At 35.1% G+C, this 20,623-nt stretch overlaps 1 protein-coding gene across 2 annotated transcripts in view; it reads left to right on the forward strand.

Moving 5' to 3' along the window:
• The window catches only part of LOC113230714, a 128,095-nt gene that overhangs the window by 98,072 nt on the left and 9,400 nt on the right, over nucleotides 1-20,623 (forward strand). For both annotated transcript variants that reach the window (XM_026464763.1, XM_026464765.1), the window contains exons 2-5: nucleotides 10,879-11,221; nucleotides 12,467-12,616; nucleotides 13,866-13,976; nucleotides 14,204-14,337. In XM_026464763.1, the coding sequence (XP_026320548.1) occupies nucleotides 11,041-11,221; nucleotides 12,467-12,616; nucleotides 13,866-13,976; nucleotides 14,204-14,337 (576 nt within the window). In that variant the 5' untranslated portion in view covers nucleotides 10,879-11,040. The remainder of the gene's footprint in view (nucleotides 1-10,878; nucleotides 11,222-12,466; nucleotides 12,617-13,865; nucleotides 13,977-14,203; nucleotides 14,338-20,623) is intronic.

Here is a 20,623-nt window from a genome sequence, read left to right on the forward strand (position 1 = left end):
TTTTTTTTGGCAGCCGCTCAAATTATATAATTTAAGAAGGGAATTACTTGACCGCTCATCAACGGACGTGCATGATATTTGAAACTAGCATAAACAATAAATATAAATGGTGAGCGTCTTAACTACCTGCGCTTCGCCGACGACATTTTCATTTTCGCCGAAACTCCAAAATATGATGGAAAAACTTTACCTAGCCTCATAAATGGTGGTCTGAGAATGAACACCACAAAGACTCATAGCAAAGATCTCGTCGAGAACAGCATCATGTTGAACGGGAAAAAGATTGATTGGGAAGGACTGACAATCTAAAGAATTGCAACGCCACATAGGACTCAGACGTGAGACGGTCGGTATGTTATCCCAAATTTGCAGACGTAAGAAGATGTCCCTTTCTCTCTAACGAAGTGCTTATGAGTAGTGTGTTCAGCCGGTTATGGTATACAGTGCGGAAGCTTGGACTCTCACATAGCAGTGCACCCAAAAGTTGTAGGTAGCCCCTTTGGGAGCCCAATGAAAAATGGAACACACCATGGCGGGTGTAAATCTGAGCGACAGAATAAAAAATACAGAAATCCGGAGTCGTACTAAGATATCTGACGCGAAACGTCTCATTGCGCAAAGAAAGTGGCGTTGGGTGGGTCCGTCAGACGATGAACCGTCGATATAGTCAAGGTAACCTAAAAGCTTTTAACGCTGAAGAAGAAGATAAATAATACAATTCTACAAGTCGTAGCGAAGCCCGGATTTAAAATCTCTGTGATTTGAGATAATTGATGGTCACCTTAATATGGTTCATGAGAAAAAAAAAAATTTGAACAGCAAATTGTATGTACATGGTTTCCGAGTTAATCTCGATGTGTAATAATATGTATCTGGTACCTTAAATGCGTATAATGCCTGTTCAAGGTTAGTTAAAGGAACAAATCTGCATCCAAGGAATTATAGAATTATAAAGTTATATTATTGACTTTTCGACGCAGAAACAGCATTTGGCTATGTCCATGATTTCCCAGTTTGTTCGATGTGCAATGTTATCTGCCTGATACTGCATCTTACGTTTACCTGGTAACGCGTTTTCTTTCACATAACTGTTATGTGTTTAATTTCGTATTAATGCCGGCTAGCAAGAGTAATATTAGATATATGTCATCAACGGTAATGAATAGCAAGCATGCACAGTTGTGCATTCGTATAGCTATACGAAGAAAAGAATAAGCAGATACAAATTACAAATTAAAATTAACAGGGAAAAGAAACAAACGAACAAAAGAAAGAAATTAAATAAATATACACACTAATGGAAAAACAACAATTTGTGTGTATTGCAGCAGGCCAAATAAGTTATAAGCAGTTGTCGGACAATCGGATACTTATTTATCTTTTGTAAAATATATTTTATGCAAATAAATATCAATCAATTAATCAATCTATCTACAATTCGGATGCTCGCTAAGATGGAATGCAATCACGGGATTATTTATTGAGAAAATCCCGCGACAACGGGATTGACGATATTGTTAAGTACAAAACTGAATAAACGTAATTTTGAAAACGTATTTTGATAAAAAAACCGACCTCTAAAGTTCGTGGAATTACATCTATTAAATCAGTTACCGTAAAAGTGAGCGAACCGGTTCATCCCCTAGTTTGCCACCCTTAGAGGAATATTTTCTTCAAATTTAAATGAAACCACTACTGAGGTACCACTTTCCAATAAAAGAAGAATCATCAAAATCTGTTTACAAATGCCGGAATAATCGTGTAATATACATACAAAAAAAATCTTAATTTTAATCAGTTTTTACCAAATCATCGTATCATCGTTAAAACTTGACACTTCTAGCTGTTCAGAGTACTTATAAAAATCATTACACGACACGCCATGCTAGCACATTTTCATTGGTTCAAAAGTGAACTTTAGGTATAAAAGCATCCGAATATCCGACCACTGCCAGTTTTACCCAAAAGCAAAGTTCTGGTTTTCTACTATCACCTTTGTAGGCAGCAGGATTCAGTGCATTAACTTCCTTTTTCTATATTTTCAAAGAGAGTTTTATCTTTATAAATATGCCACTTTCATAGGGGCTACACTGAGATATTTCAATCTAGGTATGTCGTTAATTGCACAACGTTATACAACATCCATGCCTCCTGGGCTGGCCAAGGGGCTGGCCAAGATGCTATTGCATGCGCCTAGTGCACAGAACGTTAAATCCGGAATCTGTTGTCGTAACACCTCACTCCTAACACATTCCATTATCACACGATAAACGTCTTGAAGAGTTACAAAAATAATATAAATAATAATAGGTATACATGGAATGTGACACTGCATTAAAGCAAGATAAATCAAATGTTTACTTACCTTACCTATTTCTGCCGCCAAGCAGTAATGTTAGCATTACTGCGTTCCGGTTTAGATAGGTAATGGTGCTGGTCAAATTACAGGCACATGGGACTTGTCAACTTATGTCTCACGGTGAAAGACGCAGTGTCAGTGCCCCTCAGATCTTTGCGATTTAAAGCTCTAAGTGGCACTTCAACTGTTATAGACACGCGTGTAGCTTACCATCAAGCGCACGACTTGTTCGTCCCGTCACTTGATATTATAAAAAAAATCGGGCAAGAACATGAGTTCACAAAAATTCTTAAAAAATGTAAATCAGAGTTATTGATGTGTGAAATGTGGCAACCGAGATATCGATTCTGAACGTATTTTTATTTCATAAACCAGATGCTGTATAAGTGACGCAAACAATGTTTTTCTTCACTTGTAAAGTTGTCAAAATTGAGATAGTGCCGGTTGCCAGTTCACAGTCGATATGTGATATAAAATAAAATATTACTCATACTAACAACTTAGATAACATATGCGGCGTAGATTAATTCTAGCAATATTTATTTTACAACAGACTGTCCTCTCATTTATTTACTGTTATTAATTATAAAAGGTATATTTATGATCTATGCGATATGCGCTAGTAATGAATACATTACATTGTTATGACGTTGCTTCAACAGTAAGGATATAAATACTTATTGTCAAACAAAACATAACTTGCTATTTTATTATCACATCATGGCATTCAGTAAGAGAAAGCGCATTAGCAAGGAGTTAGCTTTATTATTCTTTACAAACACTTTTATTATCTGTTGTGTGTAAATAATTATTTATATTTACTGCCCTTGTAGCCTATAGCTCCGGTACCTATATGGAAAATATACTCACCTAAGGCACTGGCCTTACAGAGAACCGGATGAATTCCGTGCAAACGGATTGATCTGGGATTAGGACCTGACTTAGATGGTCACTGTGCGGGCTCTCTCGCACAATTCATAGTGCCTTTCCCGCATAACCAAGAGGTTGACAGAGGCACTATAAAGAAAACTGATGTAGAAAGATATGGGACTGCCCTTCTAGGGCCCCGTGCACAGCAAGTGTACATAATAAGTTTTTTTATAATACTAAATGATAAGAGGAATAAGTCGTACTTGCCCCTGGCAAGCGATACACCTGATCATAGCAGCTGCAGTGCCACTCAGAGCTTTAAATCACAAAGTTTTGCAGGGCCATCCACTGCGCCGTCATCCTGAGACATAACTTGATATGACATTCCCATACGTCTGTAATTTCACCATTACCCTAACCCTTCAAATGTGGAAAACAGTAATGCTCGCATTACTGCTGCGCGGCAGAAATAGGTAAGCTGGCAGTACTTCCCCGGACGAGTTCTTTCACAAAGAGCTCTACTGCTTCTAAAAGTTAAAAAAGATTATAAAATTCAAAAATCTTGTCAAATCGTAACCTATCACAAACTGGATTTTTTTCCCGAAATAACGTTTGTTCGAATTTTCATTACACCGAAAACCGAATTATAACGAAACCGTTGTTCATTCAGGATATGTTGGATGTTTATCGCAAAGACACAATTAGGTTCGGTTAGGTTAGGTGAAGTTAGGTTTTGAGTGGAGAATCCTAACGGGATCCCACGAACCGGCATCAGTGGGTGAGGATGCATACACAGGTTTTTTAGTGGGTAGGCCTCCGAGGATTCATCGGGAGAGCTTTTGTCGCCGGTTGGGGCCACGGAGGAGAGTCCCACATAACCCCGCCATGTCATCGCCCGCGGCGGGGTATGCGTAATGCATTTCCCTGTGTTAAAAAAAAAAAAAAAAAAAAAAAAGGTGAAGTTAGGTTTGAAAGAAAAAACATTTTCCTCTCAAAATTACTTTCGTGGTTATGAAAATTCGAGCAAACGTTATTTCTGGAAAATGTCATTTCGGACTACTGACAGGTGTGTGTTGTACTTCTATGAATTTAAACGCTTACGTTACTTTATAATCTCACTTGATGAAAAATGAACATGTGCACCACGATTGCACACCTCTACAAGAAAATACCTGTTCACTTTAACTTTCAAATGTCCGGGTTGTATTGTTCGGTAAATATGACAATAAAGATATATAGGAAATGAAACTATTTTTCCGGATTTAAATCGCGTATATTTGTTTTCAAACAAACCGACGTTTCGGGCCCTTTACAGGTCCCATGGTCACGGATAAAGATATAGTATTATTCTTCATAGTATTTTTCTTTGTTAACAGACTAAACGATGTTTAATAAATGTGAAATTACAGGCACATGGAACTTATCAACATATGACTGAGGGTGACGGGCGCAGTGGCAGTGCCCCTCAGATCTTTGTACTCTTAGTAGCATTGCAACTGTCCATAATGTGTCGCTTACCACCAGGCGCACGACTTATTCGTCTCGTCACTTGATATCATAAAAAAAATTGAGATGTAAAATTTCTCCGTATCTTTAACAGCTTTTATTGACCATCATTATAATTTGTCTTCAGATAAAACGGACATTATACTCCATAAGTAAGAGATATTTTGTATTTGTATCTATAATTACGTTTACGTTTACGTTAATTAATTTGAACTAGAGATTTGTAATTTTAAATTAAAATGATATCTTTATAGGATTCTGAATGATGATGCCACCAAGATTGACTTTTGACATCAATTTTATGTCAGTAGAAATTAATACTTTGGAATTCGTTTACATGCCGTAGGCTCAAATGTGACTAGTCAGCGTTACCAAGCAATGAACCAGACCTTACTTTCCATCCTAGCATTCTGCAATCGAAACTGATTAACGGGATCACACTGATTATACTACCATAATGGCCTCTGACCCGGAGTGAGATGAAAAAATTAAATAGCAAATTGATATAGTGCCGACCCTACCGTGAAGAGCGTTTGATGACTCTTTCGTTTATTGCTGTGCGTAATTAATGACTTGCCTTTGCGAGATATTAACGGGCGCTAGGGTTGGCACCTGAGCGAAGCATATCGTTGCTTTGCGAGAATTGTGGGCCAAACCAAAATAGTGATTTTTTATTTATTACACAGCTGGATTCAAAATCACAGAGCTTTCCATTAGTGAAAACAACCATATGACAATAATGAGCCGGTACACAATTTATCCGCTATGTGCATCATAAATTCTTTTTTTTTAATTTTTTCATGTTGAATAAGCGGCTTTTGAGATAGGGGCCTCTAGTCTGGAAAACTATCGATACCACCTGTATTACCGCAAATTAATTATAATTTTAACCATCACCAGATCTACCGTGTCAAGCCAATATACATTGTAATATCAAAAACTGCATTGTGAGAAATGGCTGCAACAAGGATTTTTGGGTTTTCTGTAATTTTGCAGATTAATAACATAAAAAATGCATTTAACTTACTTTGTACATTAGATATTAAAGATTGTATCTACAATTTTACGTTGCAAAATATTCTTTTTCCATTAAAATCGAATAAGTTTGTTTTGCATAGACAACTGCCTAAAGTTTCTTATTGTAAGGAAATTACAAAACCCTGTACTAAGACTTGCATTGGTTTTACATGGTAAAGCTGGTATAAGTAAATAGTAGTAAAACTTTGGGGAACAACTTGGACGACAGAAAAAAACCTACAATTTAGTCTTCGCGTCTTGATTTATGTCCTGAAACCTTCACAAAAAGAAGTGTCAGGTCATAAAAAATGTGGATTGATTGTAGTTGTTTACATGTAGCAACCCTGTATCGTATAAATATAATTAACAACGAGCTATCTTCGTGTACGATTGATCGCGCGGCTTCAAACTATTAATGGTGTCACGTTTCCGATTTACGCAGCCATTAAATACGTCATATTATAGTAATGTGGAAAATGTAACTTTATGTGATTATTTTCTAGAATAAGAATGTTGAAATACTGCTGTACAGAAACCTACCTAGACCTTGGTCATATAGACAGAAAGTATGTTGGTAATGGAGCGAATGTGGATGGATAGGTAAACCTGAAATTACAGGCACATCACCTTAAGTCTTAGGGTGACGAGCGCACTGGCAATGCCCCTTAGATCTTTGTAATTTAAAGCTCTTATTGGCACTGCAAATATTATGGACTTGTGTGTCGTTTGCCACAAGAGAAGGCACGACTTGTTCGCCCCGTCACTTGGTATTACAAAAAAAAAATTAAGATGTAAAATTTATCCGTATCTTTAAAAGCTTTTAGATAAAATGTCTTTCTTTAGAAAAAACAAACATATAGTATACAAGTAAGAGATATTTTGTATTTGTATAGACAACAATGTTAAAATAGTGCTTGCAGAAACGTATGTTTTCCGCAGATGTAAAATAGTACAATTTCAGCAAATCACCACTGTGTAGTAAGAGAACGTTGCAGTATGAAAGATGATGTACTGACCAGGATAAAGATAAGTTTCGATGGTCACGTAGAAAGAATGTGTTAGTAGATTGATGGCATAAATTTATGGAGCGAATGTGAATGGATAGGTAGACCTCGGCGTACATATCTCGATCAGATTAGGGATGTCTTTAAAAAGACCGGATTAAACGTACCATGTATGGAGAGACTGATGGAAGGAAGTTTGTCGGGAACGTAGCAGGTGGTCACCGCCTAAACCCCCAGTGGCAGAAAGGCGTGATGATAGGCACAACAGTCGTACATATTTAATCGTTTCTTGTGCTCGAAGTGTTAGACTTGATGTGTTTGTTGTACTCAAAGTGTAAAATTAGATGGGAATTTTCAGGCTTGCTGCTAAGTATAAAAAATGTCCGACATCATATCCCCACATCCCACCACTGTTTTATAGAGCGATACTTTTAATAACCCAGCGTAAATCCATCAAATAAACAGACGACACAATTATATCACGTCATTACTACTTACACTTACACGATAAATAATGAAGATCAATACATCAAACCAACAGAACTCACAATCAATTTTTTTCACTACCGTCCGCACAATACAAAAGCCGATAACAATTTGTTAGCATCTCAATCTTTTAACTTCTTTGTAAAGCTATTTATTTAAAATACATTTAAACAAATAGCTTTATAACGTAAAATAATAAGCCTCTAAGTCATTAATTCTTTATACAAAGAATGTGTAGCTACAGAGACTTTATATTATCAAATCGCAGCCAGGGAAGCTGCCTTGCCATCTACACAAATTATAAATCTATGAAGGGAATTACTTGGCCGTTCCTCGACTGATATGCATGAAATTTGAAACTAATGTAACAAATACAATTCTACAGATTGTGACGAAACCAAAATTTTCAATTTCATTTACGTCTTTAGATAATTGAGGTTAAAGGTCACTATGTAAGTCTACGGATAAATATTCAATTATCATTTTTTTTATTCGACAAATAAGTCGTGCAGCTGGTGATAAGCGACATGCTTATCCGTGACAGATAATAAAAATAAATAAATATAAACCAACATAACATACGTTGCTCTGATCCCATTTTTGATTCCCAATCATTGATGATTCCCGGGCCGGGTGAAATATTTATATGGCCTATATTTTTTCTCTCGTGAGTTTGGGTGTAATTTCTGGTTTTCTATGTGTGTCCATGGCACCCACAACACAATGTTTTCCCTAGTGCGGGGCTATGAGTGTGTACGTTATTATTATTATTATCCCAAAGGGAGTAACTAACGCACTTGTGTTATGGAAGCCAGAAACAACGACGGTACTACAAACACCCAGACCCGACACAAAATAGAAAAGTTAGTTTTTCTACATTGAAGTTGCCGAAACTCGAACCCGGGATCTTAGAAATGGCGACACCATGAAAACCGGTGTGTAAGCCACTCGACCACGGAGGTTGTGTTGCACTACCAGTCCAGATCCAGAGTTTTAAGTCGAAAAGATCTGACGGGCACTGCCACTGCGCCCGTCACCCTGCGACATAAGTGTGTCAAGTAAAATGTGCTTGTAATATCACCAACACCTTTCACCCTTCTAAACCGGAACGCAGTAATGTGAGTATTACTGCATGACGGCAGAAATAGGTAAGGTGGCAGTACTTCCTTGGACTCTTTCACAAGGAGTTCTACTTCTACCAAGATTTCAAATTATTGAGGGTAAGGTCATTATGTCTTTGTAAATGTACGGAATAATATTTAATTGTAAAATATACGAAAGAAAAAATATACATGGGCACGCATAAGTGCAAAAAGCAGTGTTTATGGGTTTTATTAACGAAACAAATATACCGACTCCTCTTGTGTAATCTACCGTAAGCCACGTAAAAAAGTGAATTTTTTTTTACTAATATTTATTTATTTCATTAATCACTCTATTTTTATCTGAGTTTATTTATTATACTAAGCAGTGTAATTATTTCAATACGTCAAGAATCGACGGTATTATGCTCGTTTTAATTCTTTCAATATGTTAAAACCATTCTCCAGTAAAGTTGAGGATTTGGGTTTACGACTCTTTACGTAGGAGGGATCGGTATAGAGCTAACGTAGAAAGGCATTGTTGGAAGTGGACGGCATCGAAAAACATTCTCTGATCAAATTAAGAGTGTTCTCAAAAAGGCTGATGGAAGAATAAGAGTGATAAATAAGAGGGCCTATATGAAAAGCCTGAATATAAGTGAAGCAAGAGAGGTTTGTCAGGATCGAGCAAATAATATAATAAAGGCGATCGATAGTCCCTGCCTACCATAATGAGACTGACAAAAAAAATATAACAAAGACTGCTACGTTTCGGTAGGGAATTCTGCCAAGTAATGTTTTAATTTTTTGACCTACCACAATCGAAAAGTTCTTGTAGCAATCAGATAAGTTGTAGCATAACATACCTAGTTACTAAACTACATACTTGTACATATTTTGGAATGAAGTCTCAAATTTTCAGTAATAAGTCAGCTTTGGGACTTGCATTGTGTTTTGCACAATTGAAATGTAAATTTCTTAGTGTCAGTCTGTAATTTATTATTTTATATGGATGTCACCTAATACAATGTTATTACGCGATGTCCCCTATTGTTAATACGAGTAATACGCTAGTTTTGAGACTTCGTTGTTAGAAGTTAGTGTTACATTATTATATAATTCTTCCGTTGGGTGTGATATTACGAAAACTTTCATTATGTTATGCAATTTTCAATCCTACGTCTATGAAATTTGCACGAAATTGTCACTTTGCTACCAACTTACGTTGGTTATTGGAAAAAATTGTAACTAATACATTGGTCAGAAGTGCACAACCTTTATTATCGGCAAATATAACTTGGTATCTTATGAAATATGAGATGCCGTACAATAGTGTGTCAATTTTGATTGGTGTGTCCGTATTGTGGGACGATTTATATTGTTCAACATTATTAAGTTTGATACCAGAAAGTCATCACAATGGCAATGATTGTTTATATTACACTCAATCAAAAAGAAATTGGTAACGATTTATTTAACCCGTCACACATCTTAGAGACATATTGGTATCTGTATCTATTTTGGTAAATAATTTAATTTTTTAATAAATTTTCAATTTTGTATAAATTCCATTTTTTTTTATAAATGGTGGATGAAGACACAGCTACGCGTTAGAAACACAATATTTACCTAAACCTCAATACACACAGAAATCCGGAATGTCTAAAATAAAAAAAGAAATATAATAAATAGGTAGTCATATTTTTTTACACAGTTATACATCAAAAACACAGAAGGAAAACATTATAATAGTACAAGGTATAATCCACTCTATATGTGTTTCTTAAATGACTAAAACAGTTTCACTACAGCAAGCGTAATGAGACGTTTTGTAACGTCATGTTTCAAGAAGCTGAGTGGAATCCATTTTGTTAACGTTATAAATATTTCATTTAATTTTGTATCCTGTTTAATTGTAATATATTTTATCATAATTAAGTTTATTTTATATTTGCAATCATTTTGTAACCAGACTTGTATACTAAAGTTTTCGAACAAGTTATTTTTCTTTCTGTCTCATTGACTTACTAAATTAAATACACCTCCTATCTTTGGTTTTTGAGTCATAGACGGTCTCTTGATAAAGATTTTTAGGCAATTCTATTCAAGGTCCTATTATATTCCTTGATTCTGACTCTGTTCCTCGGTGGAAAGAAGATTCGCCTTGTTTGTCATTTGTAGAAATTTATTTTGTATATCATAGACATTTATCTAAATTTTATTGCCATAGACAAGTTTTTTGTAAAACCTGAGGTGGGCAGAATAAATCTCAATAATTTATTCCGAAGATGAGACAATTTCGAAAGTTAGACGTAGGCATAACTTGTACTTGTTTTGAAGAGGCTGCTATTTAGACATAATAATCGTTTTTGAAATTTTTCACTTTCGCTTTTTTATAGATTTTTTGAAAGTGAAAGCGCACTGTGTAATTTATTAATTTTGTTATTCGATTTGAATTTCCAAAACAATTCTTTCTACCAATTCTGTGTTCAAAGAATTAGTATCATTCGCTCATGTTTAAAAAATAATAACGTTTGCATTTCTTTTGTTATAGATTTGATGAACTAACAAAGGCTGACAGATGGATGGATTTGACCAACAAAGACTACAAATAAAAACTATAATACATTCGAAAAACGAACAGAATGACTACTGGTTGAAAAGTTGAGAAAACCAGAGCGCGCGTTTTTTTTTTAGTTCTGACACCGCACAAGAGATGGCATACAAAATGAAAAGAACGGCAGCTGGTGTTCGAGCTAGTTCTCAAATGAAAGTGGAGGTGGCGTTAGTAGTATTGTTTTTATTTGCTGATGTTGGAAACTGTGTCAGCCACAGCGGAGAGATGTTACTGGCTAACGTTACAAGATTCGCCACTGGTGATCTTTTCTCATTAGTTGGTAAGTATGAAAATTCAGAAAAATTGGTTACGTGCCATGTTATCTTATCAAACTATACGTTAGAATTTACAGACTTTTAAGAAATCCTGTCACGTCTAAAACCTACGTATCATTGGAATTGAAACTATTTTTAAATTTATATCGCATAACTTGTTATTTCAAACAAACCAACGCTTCGGATCCTTTACAGGTCCCGTGGTCACGGTTGACTGAGATGGTAATATTGAGACCTGGCGAAACGTAGCGTCAGTTTATTTGAAAAACAATCACATGCACTTTAGATCCAAAAAATATTTTCGTTTCCTATATTTAGTAATAGCGAAAGCCTAACAGCTCGAATTTTCTATCATTTGATCACCCATGGAACTAGAAAAAATTCACTTTCGTGCAATTATTCATACTATAACGTTCTACTGGTTCTTGAGTAGATAATAACTGTACTAATACCCAGAAATGTGTTACTAAAATCGCAAAATTTTCAAAAAGGGTCAATTGATTTGATAGTATTGGTTTTGGTTTAATTGAGCAGCAAGTATGTTTTTTTTTATAACGTCAAGTGACGAGACGAACAAGTCGTGCACCTGATGGTAAGCTACATGCCTGTCCATAACAGTTACAGTGCCACTCTGAGCTTTAAATTGCAAAGATCTATATAGCACTACCACTGCGTCTGTCGTCCTGAAGCATAAGTTGACAAGTCCCATGTGCCCGTAATTTCACCAGCACCCTTACCCTTACAAAACTGGAACACAGTAATGCTGACATTGCTGCTTAACGGCAGAAATAGGTAAGGTGGCAGTACTACCCTGGACGAACTCTTTCGCAAGGAGATCTACTGCTACTATGTGTGAGGAAAAGAGTAGCTATACCTCTTTAGTACTTTTGTGGCTGTCAAAGTGGTATTTACATAGCTGCCTATGTACATAGTTATATAGTGGTATTTACATAATCTCACAAATCAACACAATTCTAGTTTCTTTGTTATCAATTTATGGAATTTTGGTTGAAATACACCATTGATTTGAAATATAATGTTCCTTTTTTTGTCTTTCAATAAAGAAAAACTCTAAAATTAGTACAATTTCATAATGGTACGCAAATTTCAACTGTCGTTGACTTGACCACAAAACAATGTTTTTGCAGGCAAATAAAGATTTTTACATGTTCTCATGTCAGATTTAATTGAAAAATGATATTGATAACCCCAAAAATTGTGTTACATGGTTATTATACCGCACTTTGCAGGTTCCGACTGTGGCCCGACCCGCTGCATGGAGTTGTCGCATGGCACGGCTCTGGCAGCTATGAGCAGCAGTGACGGCTGCTTATGCCAATGCCGACATGATACGCCAGCGTTTCGAGAGGATCAGAAAATCTGCGTTAATCATATCGAAGGTAGGTATTATACCTCATTAATAGGAGGAATAAAAATAAATATCGACTATGAATTGGGTACTATCTCAATTTTGACAACTTTACAGGATGAAGAAAAAAAATTAAATAAAATTTATTAAACTCTACTAGAGTTTAATCAATATGACGATTTCAAGTTTAATATGCTTAAAATAAAGAATAATTGAGTTTGAATTTACTGTCGTTAAAGTTGAGACTGTAATGTCTGACGTCCATTATGATTAGAAGTTCAAGAATTATACTATTTTACAATGCAAAAAGTAAAGAAGACGCAAAATTATGCATAATTGCATTTAACATTAAAATATCTCCGAGATGAAATGAGACGGCTCTTCGACTACTTAACAATGCAAATGAAGACATTGAAGTACAATAGATATCATTGATAGTTTAGAGGAACATTTGCATAAACCAAGGTCAAACGATCAAGGGTTAGAAAACGGATTGCTAAATTACGGGGCATCAATGTCAAGTCATTATAATTATGAATGAAATTGCAAGTCTTTGGAAACGTAGTTTTGAAAGCAGGACAGAGCTAGAACGGCACATAACTTTTAATAGAGCTCTAGAACTTCTTGTGAAAGAGGCGGTACTTTCCTGGACTGCTACTAACTCATTAGGATTAAAACTGTCTTAAATTCCGTTTATAACAATGTTTTCAAAATTTGGTTCCAAATGATAGCAATAGAATCCCGAGATTTTGCTTAATTTTTAGTTAAAATTTAAGCAAAATTTCGCAAAGATCTTTTTGTTGGTGTTTTTAATGCTTTATAATATTTCAAACACTTTCGCAATAACGTTCTGAGTACCAATCTAACTGCCAGGATTTCTTTACTATATGAGAACAAACTTTTAAGTTTTCTACGTACACCGCCCATATAAATACAAAAGCCATTTTGTGCTACTGAAGATGATATACTGTTTAAAGAATTTAGTTGTTAGTCTGTAGAGTGTAGAACACAGATCCTCACAACAAAAGGTGAGGTCAATGTTGAGTTATTTTGATCTCTATTTACAAAATAACGGTCGATAACGATTCACTATGACATTGTAACACCATTTAAAGACAACTAGAGCTATTACTTCTATTTGCCTGTGAGTCGTCTGTCGTATTAGGATATAAATAATTATAACTGCCGCTTGTGTTTAATAATTAGGACCTCGCTCAAAGAATTACTTCGGTACTTACATCTAATTTTGTATTAACATTCGTTTTATTTTTGTTTTTCAGAATGTCCCATGGCTTCATTTGGCCGTGGTGCGAAGAAGCCGCAGATTCCTTTTGCGTTCCTGCCATTGAAAGGACAAATTATTTACCCATCAAAAGAAATTGTGTTTACAGGTAATAAAAAACTAGAGAATACTAGATTACTAGTAGTAAAAAAATGTAGGATTCCGATACCGGGAATCGACCCCAACCCTCCTGGGTGAGAGCCGGGTATCCTAGCCACTAGACCATATCGGACATGTAATGCTTGCTGAAATTACTTATCTTCTTACTTACCTTCCAAAACACATTTCGGAACAATGAAAAAACGGATTCTTGTTGTTTACCCCTCTAATTTTTAGATGTTGAAGATGCCATATGCGCCGTCACAAGTGCGCAATACTTATCTCATTCTGGATGGGTGACTCTACGTGATCTTCTGGACAACGACGTGCCATTTAGCCTGTATCGAGATGAAGGCAGCACTTTTTTGCAGGTACACTCTTGGCTGTCAAGGCCAGGATAATATTTGTGTCTTAAGAAAAAATAATTTGAAACAACCACTAACCTCAGACGTTAAAAAAAATCAGGGATTGTCGCTTACCTTTTACCCTGATACATAAGTTGAGAAGTCCCATGCGCTTGTAATTTCACCAGCACCCAGTAGCCCCTCAAAACTGGAACGCAGTAATGTTCACATAACTGTTTGGTGGCAGAAATAGGTAAACTCACAGTAGTTCGCTGGACGAACTCTTTCACCAAGAGCTCTACTGCTACGAAACTTAACGTTACAAGGTTGTTTTTATAGAACATTGAGGAGGATTAAAAAGAACATAAGTACACATCGTCGCTACGTTTTATTATTTTTTAATAAAAATTTCATTATTTATAAACTGATTGTATTATAGAGCTTACCATAAAATCCAAACCATCAAATTAGAATGATAACTAAATAAGTAAGGTTGCATGTAAAGAAGAAAATATGTGTGATCTCCACAATTTTACGACGTAAAGGTTGAAAAATAAGTAACTGATTGATATTTCGTTAATGAATATACTCTTTGCGATCCATTACCTTACCCTTTGTCTTTCAAATGGGGATTATTATTTGATCTGCAAAGAAATAAATGATCTATTGTAAATGTGTACTTTTTTAGATAAACATTTTTTTATGTTTCATATACAGGGTGTAATCGTTAAGTGTGCCCAGGCGATTATTCCATAAAAATAAGAGATATCAAAAAGCTTTAACCTGATATCGAAAGTACGTTACCTAATGAGTAAATCGACATCAGTAACTTTTTTTAAATAAAACTGGAAATAGCCTAAATTTTAACATTAAACGTTCCCATACATATAATATGACATTCGTAGAGAGTCTTTAATTGATCTACTTTAAGAGATAACAATAAATTTACACATAACGAACAGCTATAAGTAAAGTAATAAAGCTATCTTTTAATTGAATACAAATGTTGTTAATTATTAATACGAAGATCGAACACTCTGAAAAAATTCCTTCGATCCCGCCGGATTCGAACCGACGTCTTCTAGCACACCGTGCCAGATGCTACATCAACTAAGCGACTTAATGGCATTATCAATTATTTATTCGGTAAAGTGTAAGCTGTCCATAAAAATGAATAAAACTGATCAAATGTATTTTAGTGTTTTAGAATTTTTGGTCGTGGCTTTGTTGTAGAGTGTAAGCGATTGAAATAATTTCGTAATCAAACCTAATTATGCGTAATCGAAGTAATAAGAAAGTTTTCACCTTAAGACTAAAAAGCCAATATAAACTCTCGGAGTGATAGACATCCTCGCTCAAGGTCGAATGGCTAACCATCTCGGGTACACATTGGCTCGTTTTAGTCCCCCGATTAAAATATACTCTTTCATCACATAATGAGGGTGTAACAGCTAGTTTTGTAATACTTGCTGATATTCTAGAATATTTAAATGTTATTCCATAAAATATAGAGTGACAAATGTAGTGGACACACAGCCATGAAATGTTGCACTACAAAAGTACCGCTTTCAAATTGTATGCATACTCGTTTTATTTGAGCTACTATCATATCTTTACAGTTTGGTCTTAAGGGCACATCGTAAAATGTTTATCTGCAAGCCAGATTGACCAGTCTGGCCATACGACACACGTTCACTGTATATGTGTTAATACAGTAAGTGGCTCTTGTGAAGGATCCTTTCGTATATTAAGCTCTCGGATTTACAACAAATAACTACAAAAGTACTACATCAACTGTGAACTGGCAATCGGTACTATCTCAATTTTGACTATATATTTGATGCATATAAATAAAAATACGTAGTTTTTAAATATTTTTATTACCCATGTATGTACGTACACTACGTATTTTTATTTAATAAACCAGATTGTGTATAAATAATTTTTTCTTCATTCTATTAAGTTGTCAAAATTGAGATAGTACCAGTTACCAGTTCACAATGCAGTCTATATGCAGAAATTAAATTAGTACAGAACTCGTGAATGAACTCTAAGAGTGATTACTAAACCTGTTACGATGATACGGATAAAATAATTACCTTTTAAAATACTATGCACACACTCGCAAAACACACAATATTACAAATCCAAAATCACCTAATTTTATATACCTACATAAAGCTAGTAGTTAATAGTAAGCGGTCAAATTCTGCCTCCTAAGATACAAGATCTCCTCGTTGGGAAGGCAGGATAATTTTGCTATTGTAAAACTACAACTTAAGAAAATATGTTAACCTATGTGTTTTGTGAAATAAAAACAATATTCAATGAAGTTTGACCAACCCCAGGTCCTTGCAAAAGAAGTCCGTTATCTACCCAGGATGCTGCGAGAGGCCATTGAAATTAAAAAACATCCTAATTTCAACAGGGAAGATGGTTTCTCCGTACCACCAGTTTGGGATCCAGTATTTCCTCTAATGAAAAATCCCAAACAGACATAAGCCTGCAGTACTAATTAATATGTTCTAGTTTATTCTAATTTCTATTAATAATTAATAATAAATTAAACTTAATAAAAATTCATTCAATAAAATAATTTGTAAAACTTAATGTAGCGTAAATTGGAATGTTTTCTTTGTAAAATTAAAAATAAGGTATTTAATTACTAACTATTGTAACTATAGTGAAAAAATAGGGTGGTTTGCATTAATATTAGACATAACTGGTTGAAGACTGTACCACCTCAGTCAACCGTAACCATGGGACCTGTAAAGGGCCGAAACGTCGGTTTGTTTGAAAAAACAAATATAGGCGATTTAAATCCGAAAAAATAGTTTAATTTCCTATGTGTCACAATCGCGAAAACCTAAGAACTCGATAAAAACAATATTGTTATTTTATAAAATATAAATAATGATCTTATTACATAAAATTTAACTTATTACTTAATTTAACTGGTGACCAAAATCTGGTAGCAACTACTTACTACCGCCAAAGTAGAAACTCTCCGAGAGCACGAAACTTCAGGTCGCGGCGTTCGATAAAATTTTCAATTTTTTACTTGAAAAAAACTCCAGCTAGAGTTTTATTTTCTTTCTTTCTATATTAGACAAATTTAGTGTGCTGTGTGCTGCAGAAGATATGCCCGTGTGAAAATCACTTAGCTTCAAAATCTTGCTAAGTTGTTCAACATGAGTGCCACGAACTTTGACGTGCAGCAACTACACAGGCCAAAGTGACTACAATGATAGCCGACGTCCAACAGAAGACACTGAGAAGAAAAATTGTGCGATATAGGTTTATTTAGAGCCACATAATTATTAATAGCTGCCAAATTTATATATTTGACAGCTATTAATAAATAAAATTTTATTAATAGCTGTCAAATAATTAAGCTCAGTTTTATCATTATACAAACTGGGTACCTTTCTTGGGTTAAAAATGATGTCATGATAACAGGTGAAAGGAATATTCCCGGTGTTAATTGAAGTTTATTTCTAAATGATATTGTTACACGAGGAATACACAATAAGCGAGGCACCACAATAAGCTCTACAAACTTTTTTACTTTTAAAAGCTAGATTTAACGTTAAATACAAAATACGCCGTTGTCTGCCGCGGTATGACGAGGTCGCAGATTCGAGTCAAGCCGGATCGAAGGATTTTTCTCTTTGTATCCGAACTTTGTATTCTAGCTGACGCACTTGTTAATTTTCATAATGTAACTTTAGTAACATTGTCATTTTCAAATTATTTATCTTTATAACAGCACCCACTGGTACAATGTTTACACCGTGTCATTGTCAAGGACGGTTATTGTATCGAAGATGTGTTTATTAAAATACGAATTTTATTGCCCATTTATCAATGACTTACGGGATCATATAAACATTTTGTTAGGGTCGTAAAAGTTTCCAGAGGCAATCTCGATAATGAGAAATTCCGTTGATAAAAATAATACTTTTGAATCGCACACTGTTTGGTACTCGGTTTATAAAAGACCACCCGACATATTGGAAGCGATTACGAAATCTAAAAAAAAATTTCATCCAGAAGTTAATAATTGAACACTAATCTTCTTGAGTATAGTAAGAAAGTGGAGATAGCATATGTACCTAAATATAAAACCTAATAGCTATAAAACATGTCTGTGGTAACTTATCCACGTCAGCTCGAAATGGGATGGCAATTATTTATTCTCAGCTGGCAACATAATTCCACTTCATTTTCTACCAAAAGTTTACAACTTATGTTTATACGTGGTCCAGGATACTCGATGTGATATTTGGCAAATGAGTAACATAGTTATACACGATACAATTTTTATTGATTAAATAAAAATAAAAATATAACACATAATACATATAATACTAATAAAAATCATGCAATTTTTGAATACGAAAATTATATAATGCGGCCAAACCATTCGAATTAACGACTTATAAGGATCAGTTACATTGCATACTTTAATAAAATGAACGTTAGTTTCTTAAAGAACTTTGAATTCTCCTATATATTATTTTCTCTTATCATTATTGATTTACATTATATTTCAACTTATCCAAACACGATATATAAAGTCCAGAACGTAAAAACACAAAAAAAAACATTCTAGAGTGACGATCTCTCCCTCACACTAACTATTTGCTTCCGACTGGGCGCAAGAACAGTCCACCCCTATCAATGCGCGTGTGGTGATGCTATGGTGATGTTCTTGATGAGTTTGGTTGTGTACTCGAAGCGTTGGCCGGATTTCCCGACACGCAGAGCTCAATAGCATCATTGTACGGGCCTTTACCAGCGCTAAGATACCGGCAGTTCTCGAACCCACTGGCATCTGTCGCAGTGAAGGTAACAGGTCTGACGGTATGACTATCGGTCCATGGAAGCTAAGGAGACAGCTTGTGTAGAATATCACCTGTGTGGTCACTGTAACCCGCCCTCCCGTGTCCTTCGAAGCGTGGGCGGTGCGGGCCGCTCTGCCGCTCTGTGGCCGAGAATCGCAAGGGACTCAAATTGCTCAGTGCTACAGCTTCGTGCCCTTTTGCAGTTGAAACCTTGGGTCTCTGGGGACCACAGGCCAGACTTCTAGCGAACGAGCTATCAGATCGCCTCAAAGAAGCCTCCGGTGACCACAAACCTGGCAATTATTTCCGCCACACAAGAAGTTTAGCTTATTATAAACTTTCAAATGCTATATTATATTTATAAAAATAAAATACGCAATAATTTTGTTTGCAAAATGAATATATGTAATATATCCATTTTTGCTCAAGATCTGTACAATTACCGTATTTTGGCAAATAAACATATTCTAGAGTACCGCCGTGAAATTTATATTGTTAGCTATTCTATTGACCATAATAATGGTATCTCTTGAAGGAGGTATGGAGTTCAGAGATCATATTTACAAAATTTGGTGCCACATCACGTTACACGTGATTGACATTACAATTGATCCAGATAATAAACGGTTTTACAACAATGATTTACAATTACTAATTACAATAAGGTAGGAGCTTTTTTAATATCAATAATAGGTCCCGACAAGTAATCTGAAAACCAATCTGCCAGCCTTATTCTTTGCCCTTTTGAAATAATTTTCTACTTCCTCAGAAATTATCATTCCTCGCTAATCCAAAATCGTACACAAGCTTATGCTTTGATTCTACCTCCATCGAATCCATTACCACACACATACCCATTGCTTTTTGTAAATGTAACGCTTGTGTTCCATTTTCCACGTTCATTGAAAATTTTCAAGTGCCCTAAAAACGTCTTCACCGAGTTTAAGTTTATTTTCATACATCGATTTCAATCCTGTAAATCTATTATTATTTACGTGCTTTTATTGCGGATATTTCAATTTTGACAGAGACATCAAAGTTGAGAGAGAACTAACCGACTTGTTGGATTTAACGTTAACGGCGAAAAGCAAAGGGGGAAAAATATAGGTACTAAAACAATTGTCCACATATCGAATTCTGTCGATTGCATTCTGATTAAGTTACTTATTATCTTTATCAGGTGCAGTTGTTATTATTAAGTCTTATTTAACTTTATGGACACATTTCACATCCAATTTATTTTAACGAGATTATTTCGAAACCTTGAAAAATATCACCAAATATTAACACATATTGTTGATAGTGTTTAGGTATTTTTTGTGGTAGTTGTATAGTGCACAGGATACCGTATAAATACTTAAATCCCGAAAGAAAAACGAACATGGCTAGCATGCCAATTTCATATTTTGCGCCTAATAAGGCGAATAGTCGTTCTTATACTAAGGTGTATTTGCGTTTGAGTACAT

Source organism: Hyposmocoma kahamanoa, unplaced genomic scaffold, assembly GCF_003589595.1.
Source record: "Hyposmocoma kahamanoa isolate Upper Pololo Valley unplaced genomic scaffold, ASM358959v1 64, whole genome shotgun sequence".
In the NCBI taxonomy this organism is placed as follows: Eukaryota; Metazoa; Arthropoda; class Insecta; order Lepidoptera; family Cosmopterigidae; genus Hyposmocoma; species Hyposmocoma kahamanoa.